General features: G+C 44.7%; 1 protein-coding gene across 1 annotated transcript in view; it reads left to right on the top strand.

Moving 5' to 3' along the window:
• Positions 1-21,294, top strand: part of T265_06373 (hypothetical protein) — a gene marked incomplete at both ends in the record, with an annotated part of 45,369 nt that extends 24,075 nt beyond the window's left edge. Inside the window, 6 exons of the mRNA XM_009171614.1 lie at positions 1,397-1,625; positions 7,783-8,037; positions 8,853-9,206; positions 11,293-11,827; positions 18,405-18,591; positions 20,142-21,294. Of these exons, the coding sequence (XP_009169878.1) occupies positions 1,397-1,625; positions 7,783-8,037; positions 8,853-9,206; positions 11,293-11,827; positions 18,405-18,591; positions 20,142-20,753 (2,172 nt within the window). The remainder of the gene's footprint in view (positions 1-1,396; positions 1,626-7,782; positions 8,038-8,852; positions 9,207-11,292; positions 11,828-18,404; positions 18,592-20,141) is intronic.
• Positions 21,295-23,617: the final 2,323 nt, after the last annotated feature.

The raw sequence follows: 23,617 nt of genomic DNA, 5'->3' as shown, positions 1-23,617 counted from the left end.
TGAGTGTTTGAAGAAAGGTTGCTTGTCTGCTAGACAATTTTTCATCCTCAGCACACATCGATGTTTATAGCTGAACTAAGCTTTTGATGGCCTTGTATGTAAGATGTCATTCTTTCACGTGGCTACTCTCAATTATTCATGGCTTTCGGTCTGTTCACATGACTGACTAATTTCGGTAGTTTGTCAGATACACTGTCAGTTGCACTGTATACTGAAAATTCACGCATTTAGCGACGCTCTCCCGTTCACGTCTTTAGAGTGGTCTTTGCTTTGGAAATACGAGATTCCACTGGAACACATCGCTTTACACTTTTGGGAAGTGTTTGTGTAGGTAGTAACGGATGAATACTTTGCAGCATATTAGCGCAGCGTTGTCCACTTTTACTTGTCCTAGAGAAGGCTCTAATGGGACCCCGTTAGCTCTCATGTTGCATGAATTTCGCCTCTTTTCACTGATGTGATGACTCTCAGGACTAAGGAATTTGACAGCGCGCCAGTGGCGCGTACAGTGGGGTGGTGGTTGCCACTGCCGCAGTTTTCCATCACACGAAGTGTCACGGTTTGGTGTCTGCTGACCAGATCTTTGTCGCCAGCTTTCACTTTCAGTTTGCATATAGCTTCTCATAGGGTCAAGGTTGTGGGTTTCAGTCCCGACACGCGTACCTAACTTATCTGTCGCCTTCAAAAATTAGATACTCGTGTTTCCTTTGCAGAAGGTATTCGCTTGTCGTTTACAACATATCACCTCCGTTCTTTACAGTGTACATCCTATGAGAATAGAATCTTCATATCAAGTAATAAGGAACATTATCCTCAGGAATGAATCTTGTACTTCACCTGTAAATGAAGGCTGTATTTGATTGCTCTCATTCGCATGTTTGTCTTACATGTGGGTGGAAATCAGATGACGCTAGTCGGTCGTTGAGTTAACCAACTCATGACTTGATTGTTTTTCCAACGCATGGGATTCGCTAATCTATTCATGCGGTGCTAGCTCAGGATGTTCTCCTAATTAACTCTACTGACCCATTTATGCGAATTCCTATGGAGGACGTAATTTCAGCTCATCTACACTTCTTCCCACAGCACTACCGATTTGGATAGCTCAGTGATTAGAGCGCGAATTTACTGACCGGAAGGTCCGTGGTTCGAACCCGACCTCTGCGTTTTAACTTCCCCTGCGTAGGCTTGAAAAACGTGGCAGTATACTAGCCCTCATGCTTCCTTTGGGTGGTATGGCAGGCACCGAAGGGGTGCTGCTACAGCTGAACGTTTTTTGTACTGTCGAACCATTGAGTTGCTTTTTTCTTATAACTGCTGATTTGTGTCCGTCTCTCTCCCATAAAGTTAATGTATAATTTTGCCTTTCCATGTGGCGTCCACCTGCTGCCTTCAGCCTGCTGTCGAACGTCTTCTCTCGCGAGATAGCTTTTGTGCTTCGGAAATCGATATCTTCCGAAGTCTTTGTGCCTGGTTTCGGACTACAAAAGAATCAAGTACACGCTCCGGTTCGTACCTACCACCCATAGCAGACCATATTCAGGATAATGTGTGTAAAAGTGGTATCTCATCAGAGACAGGCTCTGAAACTTTGGCTCTCGTCAGAGAAAAGTCTGGAAGCACAGGTGAGAGATTTATCGCTGTTCCTCCGCTTATCTTGTATCTGTGACTTCTTGGGCGCATCTTTGTTGTAATTCATCCGTTTGTTTCATAGAGACGTGTATATGCATGTTTTTTTCAACACATGGCGCTCAGTATTCGCACAATGGAATTGAATTTTCGAAAGCCACGACGTGTCTCTGATGGACTAAAAGAGACAAACAATTGAGTTCAGAGTAAGAGTCCAAATTTTTGAGCCCCATCTAGGCATCCAAGGTTCTCAGAGGTGTTAGGAAAGTATTCCACCAGACGTTTTCTGTCAGCGTTTGCTTCAGCGGGCAATAAAATTAGGTGAGCTGCAAAAGTAGGAACGTAGATTAGGATGGTTTTTGGTTTGAGCACATGCACAACAAAGTGCAATTTTCGGCGTAAATAGTTTGATTTCACTGGTAAAGTTTCGCAGATAAGACCATTGTGCGGCCGATGCGCGCAAAAGTAGTAGATTAGGATGGTTTTTGGTTTGAGCACATGCACAACAAAGTGCAATTTTCGGCGTAAATAGTTTGATTTCACTGGTAAAGTTTCGCAGATAAGACCATTGTGCGGCCGATGCGCCCCTCAACTCGCTCACTTGTGTGTTTGCTACTCGCAGTAGTGGCTTGTGGACCTTGATCCATTTATTTCATCGGTGTTGTTTTATCGCACTATGTAGCCTCTGGTCGCTAACTGATTGAAAACCAGACCTGTATTTCAAGCATTTACTCTACGTTTCCATGATTCATCAATCGTCCAAAAAATTGTCCGTCGTCGGTATAACAGCTTGTTACTTCTGATCAATTTATGGTGACTGTTGATATTCTGTACTCTCTGCTCCCAATTAGTGAATCGATAAACCCGCCTGATGTCACAGGTGTAGCTTTTGAGCTCTGATGAAAGTATGTACAAGAGATCTCATAACCTGAAATCGACCTAATTTAATTGTAGTGGTGTGTAACTGTCTCGCTGACCTATTACTACCTTCTGATCTTACGATTGCTCGTCGAGATAAAACTCGGTAAAAGTTTTTGACGCATCAAAGTGGGTGGATTCATATCCCAACGAACTATAAGGGACGCTACTAGAGAAAGGGTGTCCATAACAAGCAGTGTAGATTTACGGTCCGGCCACTCTACCGGTTAACTATTCCTGACATCATTTTTGTGGTAAATGTCTTTGTTCACAATCCATGGCTCAACTTTTTGTTCCGACATTCCATTTTTCTTACGGAAGGCAAAAAAGTGTGAAACACGTTTGTGAGCACCATTAGGAACATGATGGCGCAAAAGATACCACGAAGCAACATACACATTGGGCTACTTTAGCTTTCGTTGTTGTATAGCAAGTCGCACTGAACCCAAAGAGATAGCTACTTTGCAGCTTTTTTCACAGACGGATTTCGAAAGGTCCCCACAATTTTTCCCATTTCGAATAAGCTCGCCTCAATTTTCGACGGGTGGATCCATGCTTAAAGATCTGATCTTTCGGGTATTCTCTTATCTGTGATCGGAAGCACCCCCCTATTTGGATGTACACTCGCAGTCAAAAATGGTCGTATTGGTGCAGTTGAGCTGCAGTTTGCAGCATCAAAAACGGATGAAACCATCAACGAATTATCCTGCTTTTTATGTTTAGACGAGAGTACTTGGCCTATGTGCAGTTCACATGAGAACCCCCACATCCAACTTCACGTGATTCTAACCACCTGGGCTGCTTTCTGAGTGGTAAGTAACATGAAGTTCCGCCTACTTGTTTCGGTATTCAGTGGAGTGACTATTTCAACCGGAGATGAGTGAATCTGAGTACTTAATGATTTACCGGACTTTTCTCGAGGAGACGTTAGTTTTTGTTGCGCCTCCAAAGTGAACAGCACATAGACCAATCAGGAGCTAATTGTTCAAACTGACTTTTCTACTGTTTCGAAAATACCTACTCCACACAATTTATCGGAATAAGTCGCGTGAACCGCTCGCATGGAAATGAGCCGTGCGCCTCCACAGGGATTTGATCGTCTAATTTGATCTGCTGTCCCCTCTCCCCTCAAACCTACGACCTTGTCAAGTCAAGAAAACTCATGAAACTTGGGAAATACCAACCCAACCAACTGCTCAACTGAGATTGTATCGTGTCAACACACCAAAAAAATCTGATGTAAAAGCAAAGCATTTCATTATGTGGAGCATACTACTCTTGAGGTCGCTGTAAACTCTACAGCCCACGAACCGATTTCGCCCTTTTAGGGATTCATCAGGTAGGCGCGGTGTTTCTGTGTACCTTATTGATCCGCGTTGTGGAATGTGAAAGCCATATTCTCCGGTCCTTCGAGCGTTGGTACATGTTGAGCTGCTAAATTGAGTTGGTGAAGCACCTCAGACATCTGCAGACATCGACTTTTCACCCATATCATANTATATATATATATATATAATTGTATACAACAGCCCGTCTTGGCAACATTTCCTGCGCTTGTACACAAGATGGAGTATTAGCGATTTCACGTATGGCAACGTGAACTTGTTCTACGCCGCCTTGTTACGGTAATTAGTTGCGCGTTGAACCAGCACGATGTGAAGCGCACATTATCATGAATAGGATCGTTGGGAAGGAACTGTGCGGTGTTGGGGAGCACGAGCTCACTGGTATGGAAAAGTTGCAGAAAACCTGCAAAGAAGTGGACAAATAATACAAGCGATCAGGTACATGTTCAAGTCCTGCTTTTTTTTGCGCAACCTAATGGTGAACGGCTCATGGGTACACTTTGGTGAGCAGTGCAATTTTCCACCAATGCATAACTAAATGGACCCACTGTGTGACTTATCACAGTCTTTTTGTGCGTGGCACTCCGCCGGCCAATCATCTATCTTGCTTCGTTCATTGCGGCAGCTTCGGCTCGGCCGAAATCACATGGACTTTGCTCAATAGAGCTTATCGCGATGGCTGAATACTGTTACTTTATTTTGCGAATGGAAGTGAAAGTGCGAAAGAAATAATCCTTAGCGTTAAATCTTCCGCCAATGGAGACGGAGAATCTACGAGTATAGCTGGTCACAGTCTTTAAGCCCCAGTAGCCAGGAGCTTCAATTATCACACCAGCAGAGCGAAGAGCGTTAAACACCCTAATGTAGGTGGACATGATAATTACAAAGGCGGATAAGGTATGACCACCGTTGTCATGAACAAGAGCAATTATCTGCAGAAGGTCAAGCAACACCTAACTGCGGGTCCTTATCGACAGATCGATAATTTGAATATTACATGTGTAATGAATAGGGATAAAGCCGACGTTGGCAGATATTTGCGGTCCTTGATAGACCACTTAGGGCAAGGTAATTGATATCGATTGCACCCCAAAAGAGCAATCCAACCACGGCTTAATGACTATCAAAAACTCGTAACCCAGATGTCTCGGTGAGACTGCAAGAGTTAGCCAGATTCTTGGCAGATATTTTAACACCCCTTATCGGGAGATCCAAGACGTACAAAGTAGCAGGCGTCACCGTTGAACCAGATGACATCCTTGTAAGTCTCTATGTCAATTCTTTATATACAAATGTGCCAAAAGGGGACTCTTTAGAAATAGCCAGAATGGACACAGCTTACGGCAGATGAAATAGTGGAAGGTATAAAAGCATGCCTGAATCTCACCCACCTCGCTTTTGACTCAGTGGTTTACATTCAAGAACAAGGTTTAGCAATGGGCTCTCCAATATCCCCGTTTTCGGTAAATATATTTATGGATGAATTAGCCTGAATCTCCCTCGCTTTTGACTCAGTGGTTTACATTCAAGAACAAGGTTTAGCAATGGGCTCTCCAATATCCCCGTTTTCGGTAAATATATTTATGGATGAATTAGAACAGAAAGCTTTAGCCGGATATTCTGGCGTTGTTTAAATGACAATTTTGTCGTGATGAAACGAGATAAGGTTAGTCATTTCTACAACTGTCTGAATGAATTGAGTCCACAGATCAAATTTGGTATGAAGTCTGAGTCAACCTCATGTACACTGACCATCTTAGACTGACACATAAGGTGGGGGAAAAACTAAACGCCAGCATGCGAAAAGCCAACGTAAACTGGGGCAATTTAGAACTACTTGTTTGTCCATTCGAAGTCGGCTTTCGCCAGTATTTTCTCGTCAATGTTTAGGCCTGTAAGGGCCCTGTGCACGTAAGAAGTTGATCGGACAGCGGCCCAAATTAAATTGAAGAACAAACTCCGGGGTGGTGGATATCCAGCTAGCTTGATTAGGCGTCAGTTGCGAAAGGTGTTGGTACCGGTGAAAGGAAGATTTACCGTAAAACATACTACTCACATGCCCCATCATTAGTATCCACCGTTACGCCGGTAGCAAAACCCAGCAGGAAGTGATTCGGATTGATGTTATTCCGTATAAACCAGAGACGGAGATCGTTCGGAGGTTCTAGACGCGGCCAACGCAAGAGTAGCTTTCCAGAGGGGGAACACTCTGCGCTCTGCACTGGCGCAATTGAAGGATCGCCCCCCGGCAAACAGAACTAGGGATTGTGTCTATAGTATCAACTGTAACGAATACACTTAGGTGTATATAGAACAGACCGCCGGGGAACTTCACACCAGAATCGGAGAACACAGGAGGAAAATAAACAGGCCGTCGAGAAACGCAGATGAATGTCGAGCGTTCCTGAAAGACTCGGCAATCGCGGAATGTGCACTGTACACGGGATACGAAATAGGTTTAGTAAGTGTTGAGGTTTTGAGGCGAGGATTACAGTCCACGTCACAGAGACTGATGGCCGAGTTGGTAAAAATCGCCAAGCGTCCGTGTTAGCAGAACCGAAAGCATGTAACTAGGAAACTTGCAGAGGACGGTCTTGGATAAGTCGAGCTAACACAGGTTGGTGTGAGGTAATCAGAAACGGGAGTTTTCATTATTTGAATTCCAATTACCCTCACCCACCTTCCCTCTTCTCAACTAAATTGCTGCAACACTCACAGACCCCCAAAGACCAACGAAATCTACCAGTGGCATCCGCGGTGAACCAGTTGAAGCACCCTGAATTGGAAGATTAAGGAACCAAACCCGATCAAAACTACTTTGAAACTCACCCAACCCATCAGTGCAAGGTTATGGCGACCTCACGAACTAACAAGAGATGTTAAGTGAATCTCATCAGTGATCTAGTTAGCTAATATGAAGACGTCTCAGTGATTGGTTCTGTTTGCCGTTAAACCTGTCCAATTTAGTGACCTGCTCGCTTGGCCTGATGAAGCTTTTGCGTCAAAAGCGAAACGCTGCTAAATTAGAGACTACCGACTGTTTACCAAACCATTCTGAAACGATGATTTCTCAGTCGGTTCCAAACTCTTTCTAATTGATGGAAAATCGATTTCGATATACCACTTGATCGAATTCTTTGTGGTAACCTCAACACACCTTTTGAAGAAAATCGTAAGCTATCCACCAACTGTGCATGGGTGTCAACTAAGCAGAAGGGGTTATTCCAAAATGTTCGTACAAAACTAGTGAGCAAGCGTCCACTTTAACGCAGGGGAAACTAGCAGTGCCTGTCTCACTGTGATAAGCAGGAGGAAAGGCGTTTTCGGTGGCTTGGAATATCTAACAAGCTGTCTGTCTCATAATTGTGGCAACCTGATATTCACTTTTCGAAAAGTGTGTATCGATTCCCACCGTCTTCTTGATTCCCCTACTTGGTTGTAGGATCTTAATATCCTTGACTTTCCCCTTACTCGTACATCTTAGTGGCAATACTGTCACAACCCATTATTCAGTTATTACGTAACTTCTAAGAGCCTCCTTGTCCATCATTAGGTCAGGGCTGTATCTTTGAATCGTGCAGGGATTAAGCCCTTTAGATGGCTTTGGCACCCTGTCGAGGAACTTAATCGGCTTATTTATATAGTCCAATGCAAATAGGAGAAAATGTCCTATATGGGCGTCCGAAAGGGTTCTGTGTGCCATCGTCTGCTGGCTGAAGTAAGGCAGTGAAAACTATATCTTATGTTATGCAACCAAATTGGCTCCCGATGACTCGTGACGTGATTGTTTGCCCACATGTACTACAGGGACCGGTTATCCTGTATTTTGATGAACCCTTGACCGAATCGACATAGTATCTGTCTATCCTGCCATTTCCGCCCAATACAGACGCTAAAATTTCCGTCGACTCTTCCGTGCAACCGGACAAACGCTGTGTCGATGAGCCAGCATGGAGTCATGAATTATCAGAATCGGAATGGGAACGTCAAGTGATGCGACGTTGCGTGCGGTTCGAGTTGATGTCATTACGTGATCTGCTCAGTGAAGTTCGAGCGTCCAAAATGGTCAGTCCAGATGACCTATTAGATGCGATTAGTCTGCAAGCCAAAACAATGGACGAACTGCCACATCGTGGCTGGTCTCGTAAGTCATTTTGTTTGCGCTTTGTTTCCGACCAGATCGGCGTTACTGCTGTTTTTTGTTCCTTATGCGGTCCTGCAGCTACGATGCTCGTTGCATCGGGGATTTTGCATTGTGTCCCCAGTTGTTAGTCGGGGCCTTCAGAGTCAAAAATTAACAAGCCAACAACTTTTGTCTATGTCATGAGAAAGTGCATCCATTTGGTCGCTCTCGACAATCGCTTCACAGGTATTCTGAAGTATAGGGATGACTGCCAAGCTCGGCGAACAGACCAACAACCAAACGGCGCACCCGAGCTACCTACATTCCACAACATTGCTAATAGGCATGGCAACTTAAGGTCGAAAGTGGTCCACCTATCTCAAAGGAGTCGGTGGCCTCTCACCTGCGACAAGATTCGCCTGTTTTTCATATCTCATCTCCTTTTTAGACGCTTATTGCTCGTAACTAAGGCATCTTATCTAAAACAGTCCTTCTCAAACTGTTGGCATGCCTGTCGGATTGTGTTCAATCCCTTTCGATTCTACAGTGTACTACTACAAGAGATGTTGGTTGCGTATTTCAGCCCCCCCAGTTTGTTCTTGGTAGTCGCTAGCTATCCGATAAGTTCAACCGTTTGATTTCACTTCTTAACATTACGCTGAGAGACGTCAGGTTGATCTACAGTGCCTCTGGGTGAAACCGTCAGACTGATGTGCCTTGGGCCACAATATCGAATCTATGGCGTCCCCACTGTGGTTCCAGGCCTCATTACATGCATGTCCGAATCATATTCCATGAACACTTTATTTTATCATTCTTTCCAATCCTTATTTCAGTTCCCGGCATCAATTTGGCGTCACCGCGGTTCGCAGCATCCCTTGTCGCAGGAGAAGAGGGCAGTTATCCGTACTTCTTTGTTGACGATGCGGATGATGCGGATGATTTAGCGGAGTTGCAATTCACGCTAGGAGCGTTGGAAGCCGGCGGTTCGGACTGGAATGTTATGGATATGGATAATATGGACGAAGATGTTGATGAGACCAGTGAGTCTGATTCTCGTTCGGACATGAACGTGGGATCCGTTTCGCGTAGTGGCGATGGAGATGTGCCGGTCGGCTCATTGGGTAGCCACGCTGTTCCTGCCCCCCAGGGTGAAGCCAGCTCAGTCCCCAACGAACTCACAGAAAGTGGTAAGATTGGAGGACTAGGGGCGAGCTTCCTGGTGGTGATTTTGTCATATTTGGTTGTTAGTCCAACTTACAGTGGAAATGCTACGAGCATCACAAGTCCGTTTTTCGCAGCGGATATTTTCTTTTTTTTTGTTGCACCTACATTTCGTTGCATTCATCTTAGTAGCCCATCAATCAGGCTATCCGAACAATTTTGGAATGATCAGCTTGCCATTTTGAAGCGTTCCTTGACAAAGGATGCCTGTCCACTTAGTTGAGCATTTTGTTGATTAACGGAGCTTTGGTTGTGCTCCATGTCGATTGAGTTGTTTACACATTGGCTGCATGTTGGATGCTTCGAGATGAAAAGCAGTGAGTGCAGTGCAACAGTCAATGTTCCAAGTAGTCCGTTTGTTTTGTTCTGTTTGTCTTTACACCAACAACCTGATACTTTTGCCGACGTACTAATGCTGATGGCCCTGCGATTGGTTGTCACTACCGTAGTTCAAATGAGATTCCAAGCTCAATTGGACGTAGTTATTAACTGGTGCTGAGGACGTTCATTTCTTTAATGTTTCGAAACATCTCCCTCACTTCAGGCAAGCATATCGTCGCTCACAGTTAACGACATTTGTCTTCCATGATGCACTGATGTGAGGCACCTTAAGGTTGCCCTCAGTTAATCACCGTGCGCCTAAACTTGTAGGCTATTGATGCAGTCGGACTAAATGCATTATCTGCCCCCTAAACTCTCCTTCGCCAATCCGCTATTGTATATGTTCCTCATTCTGTTTACTGTTTCCCTAAGTTTTCAGAAAACAGATCACTGCTTCATAGTTGGCCACTGAAGTACACTCCAAGTGTAGTATAATCTCTAACAGTCTTACATAGCAGGCAGTTTGATATTTGTAACAACTCTACTCAGAAAATACGATGTGACGACCGACCGGCTCGTCAGCCAGTTTGACATCAAATCCAGTTCTTGCACGAATTTTCGCCTACGAGAACCACCGCTTACCGGAATCTTGTGATTCCGTACACGGTCCGGTGTGTCGATAGTCCTGATTTATTCCCTGATGCATTGTTATCACGCCATCTAGCTTAGTTTACCTATATCGGACTGTTTCTATTACTTTACTGAGCAGTGCCTAGTTTTTCATCATGCGCAGTTTTGTACGCGGAAAACTCACCTTGAAGTGCATAAGACTCTACCGATGGATATGAGGATGATGATTTGCTCTACAACCTTTGTAACGTCCGAGAAACTTATGACTGGTCCTCCTCGAAGTGACTGCTGGTACTCGCTTCCTTCCGAGTGCACCGTTATAGATGGGGCCGATGATGCATTCCCCCCTCTTTTTAACGTATCTTTATCTTTTCTCATACGTCGAGCTTCGCAGTAGCTGAAACACAGACTCCAGGAGTTTGCGGTAGAACCTGGTTGCTTCTCACCTACATCTTTGGGATCGTGGAATCTTATCAGATCTATGAACTGCTCATTGCCGTTTGTGTGGTTGACTGAGATAAGCGTGTGGTTGTCAGTGATCTGTAGTTATGCTAAACCTGTTCACCCACTGTCACTATTCGCTCATCCGCATAACCGCAGTGTTTGGTCTACACCATGATCCTGCGAGTGTACCATCTGAATTCTAAGCACAAAATGTGCACTATCCCTACCGCAAAGTTGCAGTAGCAACAAACTCGTTAGTGTGGGTCGTGCATGAACTTGCAAAATGAATAACTTTCTCACTCTGTTCTGGTGACGGAAAAGCGTACGAAATGTGTTTGAACCATTACTAGATCAAACTCCTACCATGGAGTAGAATCAAAGTTCCGCGGACGCGACAAAGTCCGTCTAGTTTCTAAAATATCTTGACTTTACTTAGGCCTCACGTGGTCGATCCAATTATTCATTGACTGGCAATCTACGGGATGTTATAAACCGGCTGAATAATTTTCGCTCTTCACGCGTAGAGAAAAAGCTTTACAAAAACAGTCAGGGTTGAATGATCTTGATCCATCCCGTCATTTGAATGTGTTCCAATTATTGTCGTACCGTCGCATCACACATGGCTGATATACCGGTCATTCCTGTTCACTTTTTCAGGCGACCGAGATGACCCTTCTCAACAGGAACGATTGAATCGTATTCCTCGTAACGTGGGTGGTGGCACTCGATCAATCCAGGGCGCATCGGTTTCCAGGCCACCCAATCAATTCGCAAGTCCGGATTGGATCCAAACCCAGTCGAATCTGGCTGGGGCACGTCTGGCTGATTTCAACCAGTATCGAAGCCTGGGCACCGATTATCAACATCTCTTCATCAACCATCAAGGCTGTCTCGTTCCTCGTGCGGGGTCTTCGAGTGCAGCTCAGCAAAATGCGTCTTCCGCCGCTGTCGCTATCCCTTCCGTGCACGGACTGCAACACCATATGCCTGCAGAGCGTTCGGTGCGTTGGCTACAGCCGTCCAACCCACGGACTGGTCGGCGCATTGCTCCTCATCCACCTCCGCCACCACATTCTGAACACGATGTAGTTAGACACTCACTTGACGATCCGGATGCCCACATTGTTATTCGCCTTGGCAAACCAAGTATCGTCAACACTATTCGAATGCAACTATGGGATCGCGAAGTTCGGTTAGTGTTTTGTCACGTCCTGTGCATCTCTGTATGACAGATCGTAGGAGTAGATCGGTGGTGGATTTCTTCACCCCATTTTTGCCTGACCTTTGCAAATTTTTGACGCAGGGCTATGAATTTCAGCGGTGAATTACTAGTAGTACTGGATGTCCTTGTGCATTTACAGTCAAAATATATTCGGTTCGCTCGCGAACTATGGGTCGATTACCGATGCTTTTTCGGTTGAACCTAAGCAGGCATATAGCAACGATTGTCATTGCGATTCCGTTGTCTGCTAAATAATGTTTGGAATTGCGGGTTTTCCTTCTCGATACCCTCCTTGTATTGCAATAGTGGAAAAATTACATTAAAACTTAGCAGAATATGAAAGGTTGTGCAACGGAGGGAGACTTATGCTAGCTTGTATGTGGTTAGGCCTGAGGAAACTTTAGATTGGTTAGATGGTAGCGGTTCAATGTAGGATACTTTAGTGTCATCCATTTTATAAATTTGTGGAGGTCTTTCCATTCTGTCTCCCCAGATAGTGTCAATAAGACGTGCAAAAGCACGGTTAGGTACGGGTTCATTCCGAAAAGAATACGGCTTCTTATCTTCAAACTCATTCAACTATTTCTCTTACTTGACCGAACACAATACTGATCTTTGGGCATGTTTCGCTGGGAATGAGGTATGGGCTTCCGTGTTCGGTGCAACCATCTCTCCGCGGGTGCTTGTTACGGTGTGAGGCAGTATTGACTAAGTGTACTGACAGGTACCCCTCTACGCCATCTGTTTCAGGGGACTGTGTCAGCCATCGTCGTGATACATCTATGTTAAGCGTTATCCTAAGAACACCAGTTCCACGTTCTTAGTTACACTATTTGTACCAGATTTAGGAAACCACCTCTTTTTCATTCAGGGTTCCGTGAATCATCAAGTGTCACCGCCCTCTCCTTCCCCAAATGGTGCACCTGTTTATACAGCCTCAGGTTTTGTAGGGTCGGTTGCCTATATGATTCAACTGAGATCAGTCAGTCCAAATTCGTTTTTTGTCCGAAGGGACAACTGGACGGCACCCAACAAGAGTAATCCATTTGCAAGTTCACCATTTCCATTATTTAGAAAATCCTGCAGTCCGTATGTGATATGGTGCACTTCCGGCCATCAGACTTGCACTTAGTTCACTTAACCGTAGTCACTGACAAGTGATTATCCACCTCCAACACCGTCTTTTTTTATCCAATTTGAAGCTGTTATTCGTACTACGTTGAAGTTTCACTGGACCAGGTCACTTGGCACCGTGTCGTAGACTACCGAACCTACCTTTGTCGGTCTTGGCAGACACTGCATTTTCCTACACGCGTCGTACACTACTTTCGAATCACCGGTACACGGAATACATCCAATCGAACATTCCACCTAATCACCTTCCGATGTCTCTACACCGACCATGTGTGTCGGCAGGTGGATGGGTTTTTGGTACGGCTCTACTTGTTCTGTTAACCGTTACGCTCATCCTTGTTCTCTTTTGTTCGCTTTGCCTACCCCGCAATAATGTACAGTTTTTGGTTCCTCTCCACCATGTTTCTCTGAAGCCTGATCCTCTTCGTGGCGCAAATGGGATACAGGGGACAGACTATAATTCGCTGCAACTCGCCTATCAGTATCCGGAGTATGATAGTGATCTCTCGGAAACTGCAGTGTTTTCAAGATGACCACATTGTTGGTATAAGTGTCTATGCTTGGTGCGTTTTTTGTAGCTTCTTGGTGTAGGTACTGTGTTTAAGTGAGTGATCTTCCAAGGTCGGCAAATGCGCCGAATTAGGAAACGATGTTTAGTAAACTAGATATCTCACTCTACCATAAAGTTTGATTAACTTAGAGCAAAAGAATGGTGTGGATATTTCTGTAGCCAGAATAATGTGTGGAATTTTTTATAGCCCACAGTACACTCGTTGACGCAAAGTTCGCAGAAGGCTTGCTCCGGATTGAGATGAAGCGCTACATTTTGTTAGGTGTTTCGATGGTCACCTATGTTCTGACAGCAGAGTGATGGTTTATGGAGTTCGTTGTGTTCCCGGTAGTGCTAGCGCAAAAAATTGTTCAGCTGCAACACCTTTTCGGCGCCTAGCTACTATGCCACCCGGAGGAGGCACGAGGGTTGGGAGACTTCCAGGTTTACCAAGTATAGACAGGGGAAGTCGGGCTGAAGAGGTCGGACCTTCCGATCAGTAATTTCGCGCTTTAACCACTGAGCCATCTCGCCCTGAAATGAATGGAAGAAATGAGGTATTTTCAGTTTGTCCAAAAACGTCGGTGTGACCGATAACAGACTAACTCTATTACCTCCTTGACTTAACAAAGTGAACATTTTTCAGGCGGAATTCTTGTTGGGCCGTGCAGTTACGGCATCATTCTGAAGTAGCGACTAATATTTTCAATGATATTCGACGATATATCCAGTGAGTATTAGGTTCCAAAAATAGGAGGCTTGCTTGAAAAAGCGAAGCAAATAAATCTTGTGGTGCTTCAATACCTATGCTTCCGTTCGCATAGTGGCAAAACTTGTCGGTTGGTCATTGTGATTTTCTTCACTATTGTTGAAAAGCAAGACGAGAATGTCACTTCCCAGCTGGTGTGCCTGGCAAAATGTGTATCGTCCGCTAGACCCGTGTTTGACGAGGCTTACGGAGAACGCCAGGTCAATCTCGCCAATGATGTCTCACTCCAACACTGTGCTTAGGGTCCCTTGCTTAGTTTTAGTCAACTATGGTGTCATTGCACCCCTTCTCCAGAGCTATACAAACTTTTCAACTGTCTGTTTTCCCCTTCTAGTTAGAGGCCTAGTGGTATTGGGGACTCCTCGGGAAACCGGGGTTAAGACGCAATTTGCTGATAGGAAAATTCGTGTTTTAGGTTCATCTGTAACTTGCATGTGTTTATGTTCGAGAAGTTCAGCAGCAAATCAGTCTGATTTTCCTATGGGTCGAGTAATAAACATCAGCTGAGGCGAGTCCAATGTGAAGGTAGCGCTTTTGTCAAATCGTTTATTCATGGGTGAGGATCCTCCAACCATTCAATTTCACGGACACTGCCAGTCGTGCTGTTGTTACCACCGTTGTTGGTCTTCTCGGACGCATGAATCCACATGAACACCACACTAACTACTAGTTTCCAACTACACAATCCTAATTACCCTCTACACTTGTGTTCATAGGTTAGGTAAGATCTGTGATTTATTTTCCTCATGTCACCTCAAGGTAGTCATGGTTGCCAGCTCTCTTCAGTCTGACTTGATTTATGCTTCTGGGTTTTCAACGGATATTCCGGAAATCAGTACTGACTACTAAGAGGAGGTAGCCATCATGCGGTGCCCTATACTTCACCCATGGTCGAACCCGCAGTTCAGACCCTTTCTACTAATACCAGAAAGAGGCAAGGTTCGTCACTGAGCTCGAGATAGCTCTGTGGTTAGGGCTTAAACTTACCGGAAGTTACGTGGATTGAACCCAACATCTGCATCTCGATTTCTCCTATCTGGACTTTGGTAACCTGGCGGTGTTTCAGCCCTTGTCCTTTCTTCGGCTGACGAAGTAGCCAGGCACCTAAAGGTTGTTGCAACTGAACGATATTGCTGTAGGTCGTTTGTTGGTTTTACGGTGCACAACACTCCCAGAAAATATTCAACTTGGTCTCAGATACGTGTGTTGAATTTGAAGCGGTTCAGCTTTCGCAGACTTGATATCTCATGATGACATTTCTACTATTTTCTCCCTGTTCTGTAATTTTTTCTCGAGTGCATAAAATAGACTAGGTGGCCGACAGTACAACCTGCGGTCATTCCTCTAGTGAATCTCACTCGTAGTAGGCTTTCTGTGCAATGAACACTTATTTTTCAGATTTTGAAGACATTTCATCTGCAGAGAGAAGTAGCCAGTCGTGCACTGTTCATACCTAGGTTACTTTGATGGGTTGTCTCGCTTTGAATCAGGTATCCTTTACGACTCAAAACAATGCTCTTCTCTAAGGGATAAGTTCGATTGTTAGATGCACGAATCGATTTGCGTTCTGCTGCACGCTACTGACCATGCCATTGATACCATAATCCCCACAATTCACCACTCTTCATTTTTCCAACGATAGGTACCGACTTACAACGTCGCGAGTGTAGATCAAGGGGCAACTGTGCTTGAGGGAGTCAGTCGCAATCGGAATGCCCTAATCGATGGGAATGCTCGGATGTACGACTGGAACTCCGGTTACACATGCCACCAGCTTGGAAACGGTGCAATTGTTGTCCAGTTATCACAACCTTACTTGATTCGGTCAATGCGGTACGACATTGGTAGTCTTATATTTCATGTCGCTTATACCCTATTCATGATTCCTTTTTACAGTGGGACGATTCTGTAACGCGTAGTGTTGTTTTTTTTCACCGGATTAAGCTTTGCACAAAATTCGATTTCGTCATTTTCCATCACTGATTTTTGATTGATAGCCTTCCGGTCTGACGTAATCCAACATATGGTATAATTAATTGGTCGAATCCGTATTTCTTGGCTCAAACGTGCAGCTCATCATCTAACACTTCGCGATGACCTAGTCGGTGATGCCATTTTGCGTGAGCGTCAGATTAGTGGTTCATCTTTAGCGGAATGTACGGTGCACTCTCTCAAGGCCTCTCTTTCTCCGGAGGTACTCCGCTCTAGATCAGAGAAATATTACTCCCCTTTGTTGTATCCGACATGTGGATCAAAGCATCTGATTCACTTCCCGGAGACTTCCTGTTGGGAGTACAACTGTGTTCCTTTGAGCATGTTATCATCTAATGTGAAGCAAAAGTACGGTACGTCGAACTTCACTTAATTAGAGTGATGTGATTTTTAACACTACTCACTAAATCCCACATTGATATACTGAATCTCCCGGACCTTTGTTCTTTTCAATCAGACAAATGCATATGCTGTTATTCATTTAACCTGCTGAATGTATGGTTTCTCACCGTATCACAGGTCGGATACGCCTGGCAACGGCGTTGAATGGATCAATCCACTTTATTGCTCTCATGGAACAGAAGCATACATGAACTATGTTGATAAACTTGGCGGTAGCACACACATACTGCATGCCATACATGGTTGTCGATACGTTATCATTTATGTAAAGGTCAGCGGTGGTTTCGATCGAAGTTTGAAGATAGTGCTGATGTAATTGGGTTCCCATAGAGTCACAGAAGTTGTGTTGACGGATGAACGTTTTCCACACTTCTTCGCTCGGTCGGTATAATCACGACGTCATAACATGTGAAATTCAAATTCAAAACGAGATGGACTATCAGCTTCTACATATCGGTTTCCGTTAAGATCTCGTACGCAGTTAGGTTTGTTTTCAACTCATGTACGATTGACTCTCACAGCCGTACACTCTCTGTCGAGGATTTAGATAAACATTCCAACTTTGTATAATCAAACTGAATGATCTATCCGTCTCACTGATTGACCCAGTAGACCCAGCAGCTAAGCTGATTTATTGTTTGCTATGATGTGATTTAAATTGGAGCGAGGTGCCATGATGAGAGGCTCGTAGTAACCTAGTTAACGGGAGCGTGTTGCGTCAACGGTATATCCCAGAGCCGTGATTTAAAGGCTGATCCGTCGAGTGTAAGACGAGTTACAGTGGTCCAGATGGTCGCGCGAGTGTACGCTCCACCTGTTTGTGCTTGTCAGGGGTTGAAAAGATGTATGAATGCTTTGCGAATCACTTGAGTCAACCGTTATTAGATTACCGGATGTCTTTACCCAAATGGTTCATGTATAAATGGTGGGGTAGAGACCACGAAACCGAATGTCGTTAAACGTGATAATGTTTTGAGTACAGCGCAGTAATGTGGTTTTCTTCGTATCCTCATAACAGTTCATAAAATCCACAGGTCCTCTAGACCCTAAAGTACTCAAAATCTTGGGGGAAAACGCTGTTGCCTCCTGGATACTTTCGATTAGACTTTTAATATTCGCAACCAGTTTTTCTAGAATGCTGTCACCCTGGTTCACCACTCATCATCATCATCATCGTCATCGACAGCATGACCTCAGTGTTCACCACGGACGTCACCACTGACCACTCTTCCAAATAGGTTTCTGAACTCCCTATGGTTGGTTCCCTACCTGGACATTTCGGCTATGAAATAATTTGTGGATTTTTTTTAGGTAGTTTTATCCGTTACTGCTGCGTGCTATTCATCGTCCTCCTTATTGAAGGGCTTCCCGACATTCGGCTTTTCGGCACCTTCATCAGGTTTCAGGGTGTTCTATTTTATTAGACGAATTCTGTGTAGACTCTGCGGTTCTGGACGATGGCATGTGTGTTTGCGCATAGATTTATTCGATCGAGAAAAAAGGTGGCATTGAATAAACTATCCTATCGACCAGTATGAAATAGACTTGGGTACTGTGGACCATGCCAAAATCACATTGGTTTGCTTGCCCTAACGTGTCTCACCACTTCCCTCAGAGTATAGTTTGTGTGAATAGAAACTTCCAAGATGAGTTTTCTTACACATCTATTCCGCATTTGTCTCCCGTTTTCACTTCTCTAGGTTCCTGTTGTGGGATTTAGACGACCGGACCTACAGTTATTCTGTTCATGTGTCCACCAATCGTGAAGATTGGCGACTAGTTCGTGATGCGACACGTGATCGATGCCAGTCGTGGCAAATCATCACCTTCCCCCCACAGTTGGTTACCTTCATTCGTGTCGTCGGTACACATAATACAGCGAATGAAGTACGTTAGTGCGTTTAAATTTTTGTGTAATTTTTTCCCATTAATGATGTCCGATTTTTTACTTCGACATTTTATGTCACTCAGTCGGTCTGGTATCTGGTATTTATTGTCCGGCTGATCCCACAGAACACGGTAGTATCCCCAGACTAGACTGCATCTCAATATCATCGGCTTATCGGTCATCAGTGGACGCATAGGCCTCTATCAGTGAATAAATTCATTTTGAAATATCTGCCTCAGGTTTTCGAGGGTGTCAGGTAGCCACTGTGACTGTCCACATTGACTACCGGATAGACCTGCATGAATCCAGCTAACTTGAGTATGTCGTACGGGTATGATCTGGGCTTGGCTTTGGCGTGATACCACCTATCAATCTGCCCACCATTAAGTGGTTCTGCTTTGGCTCGACACACAAATGGAGCTAACCCATTAGGTTTTCGGGGTCTAAAAAGATGTCAACTTTGGCTTTGTTACTGCTGTCGGATGAAGTGGTACACTGCATGAATAGCTAGTATGCGAATCTGTTTCTCAGGTGGAACCATTTCACTTCCTGGAACGGTTCCCTAGCGTCCTTTTGGTTGTCAGTGCAGTCATCACTGGCAGTAGCGCCTGTGCCGAACACTCTCTTCTTGCCATTGTACATTCGCATTATTTTTTTCGGTAAGGATAACGGCGGAATAAAACACTGTGCTAGCCTGCCACAAGCTTTCCCGAGGTTCCCACATTCAGGAAGGTTATCAATAGAATACGCTGACATGCGTATCCCGCAGCTTCACCGTTCATAAACCCAGTAGGAATGTAAATCCATTTCTGGGATGTGATTAACACTGGCTACACGTAAACCTTTTGTAACCTCTTCGGTTTCAGTATCTTAGCTCTTTAAGATTCCAATTTGCTCTCTCCTTATTCGGCTTGGAAACCTATACATATTTAGTCGCGGCAAGACATCAATTGGTGCTGGCAATCAATTGTAAACACACGCCTTCAAACGATCCCTCACCATCATCATTGTCATTGTCAGCTGTAAGAGCTTGTGTCTGCTTGTGTCTGCCACAGTTTCATTCATCGATGGTTTGGGGAGGTGAGGTAGATAGCTGCGCATCGGAGGCGGGAGCTGATAAATTCATGCGAACCGAAGGCAGTCTATCCGACGGGTAATACTGGGAGAATATGCTGTTTTATTGTCCGCTGAGCACGCACGGTCATGAATAAAAGCAGGACATCCATAAAAAGCCACCCTACGATGTCAGTTGTGTGCACCGTAAAGTAATCTGGTACACGAGACTCGGGTGAAAGAGTTCAAATGCCACCGGTGTCTTGCTGCACTGTGATGAATTTGAGTGTCTTACATGTTGAGTTCCTAACCTAAAGTGATTCCGACTATTATTTTAGTTATTACCACTACTACTCTCATGCATTGTTCGGGCTCGGTTTACTCTTTTTCTTGTTCCCTCTGTCAAGGGTAAATACGGCTTTTCTACCCTGTCAGACATTGGAACCTTCATTATATCAACCTTGTTTCCTCACACCCCTATTATCCTCCTCACCAGGTTTTCCATCTTGTCCATCTCGAATGTCCGTACCCACCAGCGGAACTAATGGAGGAACAAGAACAGTTTTCTAAAATCGATACTGTTGCGATCACAAACACACAGTCTTTGAACTTGAATCCAGAACCTGCCGGTGCAAGTACTAGTATGGTCACTAGTGGCAGTGAGCCAAGCGAACCTAACTCGACTTCTGAAAACCCGTCATATCAGGCAACTCAGGCAACAGAGTTGTTGGATAGTGCCAGCGTTCTGGATCCTATCGCCGATCTGGTTTTCGCCGGTGAGCTGGAAACTCGAACACACTCTTCCCCTACCCCTCTAGATCCACCCGACGAAACAGTCGAGGCTGCTGCCACAATTCCGGCCACTCGATCTCTCACCCAACTACCCATAGACTCAAGTCTGGGTGCAGGTATGGAATCGGGACACGATATGCTGTTGGACAGTGGTGCAGCAATGTCTGCGACGAATTTGAGCTTGAACCGGGCGTCAAGTCATGATTTGTCTGGCCTACCTGGGCATCCTTCTGCTTCTGGGTTCCGTGGAAGGAACCGCTTAGTAACCCAAACTCCCTCGCCACGAAACAATGCCGCACCTAATTCAAGAAATTAGTGTTACCGCCGTCTACTAGCAGAATTAGACCGTTACCGCAACTGGTCAACTCCTGAACCCCCCTGACCTTGTTTGCACCACCCCATGGCTTTGTTGTGTGAAATAGGAGTCACCAATTATCTTTCTTTTTGTGATGTATATCCCTTATATTTCGTGTCTACTTCAGTCCGTGTATGTTTTTATTTTTCCGTAATTATTCCTACCTTCTTCTCTTTGTCAAATCTATGCTTTTCGGTCACAGATGAGTTGTTGTCCCTCTACTTCGCTGATTCGGCCTGTTGCGAATCCACTCACTCAGCACACGGTTCAGATTCATTTCCATAAATATACATCAATATTTGTTTGCAGCGCTTTTGCTGCTCAACTGTGCTAACCGTCATGTGTTTCTCTTGGACCAACGTTGCGGTTGACCTAATGTACGGCCCAGTGAATGTTCGGGTTCTCTCTGTGAATCTTACTTTCTCTTGCGCGCACTGTTCTGTACAATGTGCTTGAAAAGTTTTGAACAAATTGACTGGGATAAGCTGGATGTTCATACCCCAAATTGAAGCAAAAATAACAGTTGTTTGTCAAAAATCAGCAGACACGAGGACCTTTCAAAATGGTTGCAATTGCTTGTTGTCACCATTCACATATCGGGGAAATCCGTGCACAGGGAGCGCTCAGAAGTTGTAGCGGTCACTTTGTTGTTCCTTCGCTTAATTCGTCTAGTACATCCGTGCTTACTAGATCACTCGACTCCTTTGTTCCGTAAACACTCAAATCACGTGACGATATCCTGTCCAGCTTGGAATTCAAACTGACAACAAGTCAGTTCCCGTTTTATATGGCCAGCTCCTTAAGCAGATGGACTCGCCCAAAACAAAAGGTAGATTGCCGAAGGGCTTTAAATACGACAAATGTGAGCATAGTTAGCGGTTTGCTATGTCCATAACAATTAACCTTTGATTCTTGGCCGGCAATTGGTGATGTGTAGATCAAGTGTGCGACAGGTCGCCGGTGAATAGCTTCAATGTGGATGAAATACAGGCATCGGGAAAAAGTGCATAATCAAACCCCGAAAGGCTAACTTCACTGAGAATTTATACGCAAGTTGCACGCGGTTTTTTTTGTGCTTATCAAGGTCCAGAAGGGTGCGTTTGATTTACTGCCGTACATTTTGGGTTGTAATTTACGAACATCCTGACAAGTTCTGCTGGTTGATTGATCTGATGGTTGCCAGTGCCCTAGTTGCCTACAACAGCCATCCTATAACGGGTGACCCCGCTTAGCCCAACAGTTTTCCTGCAGGAACTACTTTCAAAGAACCAGTAATCGTAAAACACCCAAAATGTAAAACGGTCCATCAGGAATATGTACTCCTCAGTGTGAACTTTTTTCCCACTAATATTTGTAGTCTTCGCATTATTAATTGTACTTCGGTGGAAGAACACCTGGTTAGCCGAAGGTGGCCAAGCAAAACCGCAGGGAACCAGCAGATCACAGCGGAACTGTCATACTGACGACATCCGGCAGCATAACAGTGTTTAACCGCTGTGCTTTGCTGACCTACGCACATCCAATGGGTACGTTCGTAGTGACCTGCGGAACCGGATGTACTTGACAAGCGCATCCAGGTTATGGACAGCATGAGTGACAAGGGCTTATTTGATTAAAGGAGCCCTATTACGACATAGGCTCACTCTGGATTTCGAGGACGCCGATAGGATCTCGGTTGACGAGAAGCCATTAGAACTTGTGTTACCGAATCCCATATTCAGTTTTGGACCGACCAGCGAAACGTTCGTACTCCTTCAACACACAATACCTCCAGCAACCAATGGAACGAAGGATATTAAAATACATTGCCAGCTGACCTTGGCTCTCTTAAGTTTTCATCTGCTGCACGTCATACTTGAAGATCATATCTAACGCATTTCTGTGTGCACTTATACTGGTTCCTCGGGTTCCCGCTCATACGACGCGGCGGTCAGTATTTCGAACAAATTGTCTTCTATGGAGAGAATTATGTTTATTAGCGAGATTTGTCAGTCCCGTCGTACAAGGTCGGCTTAATTTGGATCCCCAAGAAAGTCTATTAACGTTTTACTTGGCAAAGCTTGTGCTAAATAACATTTTCGGCTTGCGCGCAAATCCTCACGGTATAGTGCGCGTATGTGTCGAGTTATCATGTTTGTTAGTTCATATGTTTTTATTCACTACATTTACGTTTGATCAGTTCTTCCTTGGGACAGTTATTCTGACCTGTTCACACCAGTCAAGTTGGTGACTTATTCCTGTCACAGTTATCTTCCAGGCGTTTATAACCTGTTATACAGGGACAACAAAAGTCCCTGATGAACCTGATTTTTGCTCGCCACTCACAAACAATTCAGGTCATAAGGCGGATAAATACCTCAAGTTCCCTTATTTTAACCCACACCTCTAGTTCCTCAGGGATATAAACCAAACTTCAGCCTTTGCTTGGTTGTTACGTACGTCTGTTTAAGGCACAAACGGGTGTTCTTTCTGAGTTACTCTTTTCAACCACAGGTTGATTTAAACCATCCTGGATGACTGCATGGCTCCTTACCCCCAAGGCACAACAGAACTTGAATCCCAGGTAATGCACACTATGGTCTCAAGTTTGTTATAATATATAGTAATTGTCAGGACAAAGAACGATCAATGACGCTAGGAAGCAAGGAATGCGAACTTCACAATGGGAACTCACAGAGTATAAAAGTGACCGGGTGGAGCAAGATTGCTGTAGGCAAAACAGGGGAACAAAAGTGAACTGCGCTGCAAGCAGTGGTTCTTCTAAGGTTTGTGGCAGTTGAAACATCCGTTGAATTCTGGCTTATATTATCCGAATTCACAGAAGG

The sequence above is a fragment of the Opisthorchis viverrini genome, assembly GCF_000715545.1.
Source record: "Opisthorchis viverrini unplaced genomic scaffold opera_v5_126, whole genome shotgun sequence".
In the NCBI taxonomy this organism is placed as follows: Eukaryota; Metazoa; Platyhelminthes; class Trematoda; order Opisthorchiida; family Opisthorchiidae; genus Opisthorchis; species Opisthorchis viverrini.
The sequence above is the reverse complement of the archived record's forward strand: the minus strand, read 5'-3'. Positions and strand labels throughout refer to the sequence as shown.